The sequence below is a fragment of the Monodelphis domestica genome, chromosome 4, assembly GCF_027887165.1.
Source record: "Monodelphis domestica isolate mMonDom1 chromosome 4, mMonDom1.pri, whole genome shotgun sequence".
Lineage (NCBI taxonomy): Eukaryota > Metazoa > Chordata > Mammalia > Didelphimorphia > Didelphidae > Monodelphis > Monodelphis domestica.
Window position 1 is genome coordinate 398,214,627 of NC_077230.1, and position 2,162 is coordinate 398,216,788.

Genomic DNA, 2,162 nt, shown 5'->3' on the forward strand with positions numbered 1-2,162 from the left:
CAACAAGAATGTGACTCTTGCAGCCTAGGGTTCCTGAGGCTGTGACAACCGTTAAAGTGCAGAAGCCACCTCTACAGTGAGGTTGTGACAGTCTGCACTGGACTGATAACTTTAAAAGGACATCTTCTGTTGGCTCCTCGCTCCAGGCCTTTATCACTGCAAGTGACAGAATGGGGAGGGGTACATCCCTTGGGCGGTCTCAGGGTGTTGCAGGGGGATATAAAAAGGCAAAGAGGCAGACTGGGAGGCATAAGAGAACAGGGTCAGAAGACCAAGACCAGAGAGGAGAGAGAAGAGACAGCAAGCATTTGACTGACGGAGGCTGACGACCAATCACAGCATGGGATCCTTCACTACCATCTCCATCAGCATCCTCCTCCTTTTCACTTTGCAGCTTCAAGGTCGAACCAAAGCCAATCCTGTGTCCAATAATGACCTGGTGGATTTCAAGGTAGGACCAGACAAAGACTTGTCAAGGACAACAGCAAACAGGGGAGGTATTTTGGTAGAGGGCTGTTTTGGGGGGGGGGGGCTAGCCTTCCCCCTCAAGATAATAAACTCAAACTCCTTTTCTTTTTATCTCCTATTTACTTTTAGAATTTGTTGGACCGCTTGGAGGACAAGATACCTTTAGAAGAGGAGGTCATGACCTCACAAGGACTTAATGAGCAGAATGAGGAGAATGGGGAAGCACTTAGTCCTGTCTCTTCCTGGCCTGGGGAAGTCAACCCAGCCCAACGGGAGGGAGCCTTTAACCGGGGCACTTGGGAGCAAGCTGAGAGAGCTACCCTCTTGAAGAATAAGCTCCGGGCACTCTTGGCTTCCCCTCGTAGTCTGAGGAGGTCCTCCAGCTGCTTTGGGGGCAGGATTGACAGAATAGGAGCCCAAAGTGGACTTGGCTGCAACAGTTTTAGGGTAAGGAGATCTGGGAATGAGAATGGGAATGGGATAGGGAGAAAAGAGACATAGCTATGCTAAGATTCTGGCAGAGGGGATGGGGCTCACTACCAAGTAGAATCCTTAGCAGATGCAAGGACTAGATTCTCATTCCCTTCGAGCTATATGACTCACCTTTGGGACTATCTGTAAGCCATAATATATAAGAATCATATTTAATTCTTGAGGGGGCATCATCAGATGTTCTAGAGAGTGAAAACTTTCACAAGACCAGATTGGTTTAAAATATGAATGGCTTCAGTTTATCTTCCTTTCCAGAGTTAGTTATGGGACTGAAGGGTCAAGTAGAACAGATAAGGATTTCCTTAATCACCCCTTATAGTCTGGACCATCCACTAGGTCTAGAAGCCCAGGAACCGCTTTAACAAAAGGTGCTAGAGAAGAGAAGCAGCTTAAGGAATCAGGGAAGAAAGGCTCTTAGTAGTTCTTTGCCCTTTTTGGACCTGTCACCCACTCCACTAGGCCATTGGTCCGGGATACTGCTAACCAAAAATGTTCAACTTCTCTTTGTAGTTCTGAAGAGAATATGCAGAGAAGAAAATGCACCAGATCCGGTCAGACCCACAGAAGAAGTTTCAGATCCTTTGGGACGTTGGCTTTCTTTTCTCCACTCATTGTCCGCAAACAGAGCTTTGAATGTGCTCCTGATTCCAGCTACAGCTTCCTGTTGCCATTTCACAAAAATAATTTTGAATGTAGTAAAAAATGGTGTGATGGTGCCTTTTGCCCCTTCATTAAATCTAAGGTAAATGTTCACCGGGTTTGTTGTTGAAAGCAGTTTGAAGATGAATAAACTTCAGCACCATGGACAGCAGTGGCGGCCTGCTAGTGTGATTCTTTGTTTCCTAGCGGGGAAAGTGTGGAGGATTCTGGTCTAGGATGACTAGTAAAGGCGAATTCAGATGGTAGTTTCCTCTTCTTTCATCTTTAAAAGAACTAGCCAAGGAGTTGCCTTTATCCTATCTTACAGAGGCAAGGAAATGTGTCATGGCTATTTATGTAGACTGATTCGAGTGCAGTTTTTCTCCGGCTGCAGCTACTAATGTATTTTATATCCAACATTGCATAGGTGCAATTCTTTACTTTTATTTAAACATAAAAGTTTAGGGCATATATTTCTACTAAGGCGATCCTGGGAGTTAAATAAACATCTGGCAGGTGGCACAGAAGCTGATTATTGGGGCTGATCTGCCTTGGCAATATTT

General features: G+C 45.4%; 1 protein-coding gene across 1 annotated transcript; it reads left to right on the forward strand.

Annotated features, from left to right (window-relative positions):
- The first annotated feature begins 233 nt into the window (after nucleotides 1–233).
- On the forward strand, nucleotides 234–1,771 carry NPPA (natriuretic peptide A). The gene is made up of 3 exons (XM_001371408.4): nucleotides 234–451; nucleotides 598–915; nucleotides 1,471–1,771. The coding sequence occupies exons 1-3, from the start codon at nucleotides 341–343 to the stop codon at nucleotides 1,474–1,476; spliced, it is 435 nt and encodes a 144-aa protein (XP_001371445.2). The 5' UTR covers nucleotides 234–340; the 3' UTR covers nucleotides 1,477–1,771.
- The last annotated feature ends 391 nt before the right edge of the window (nucleotides 1,772–2,162 follow it).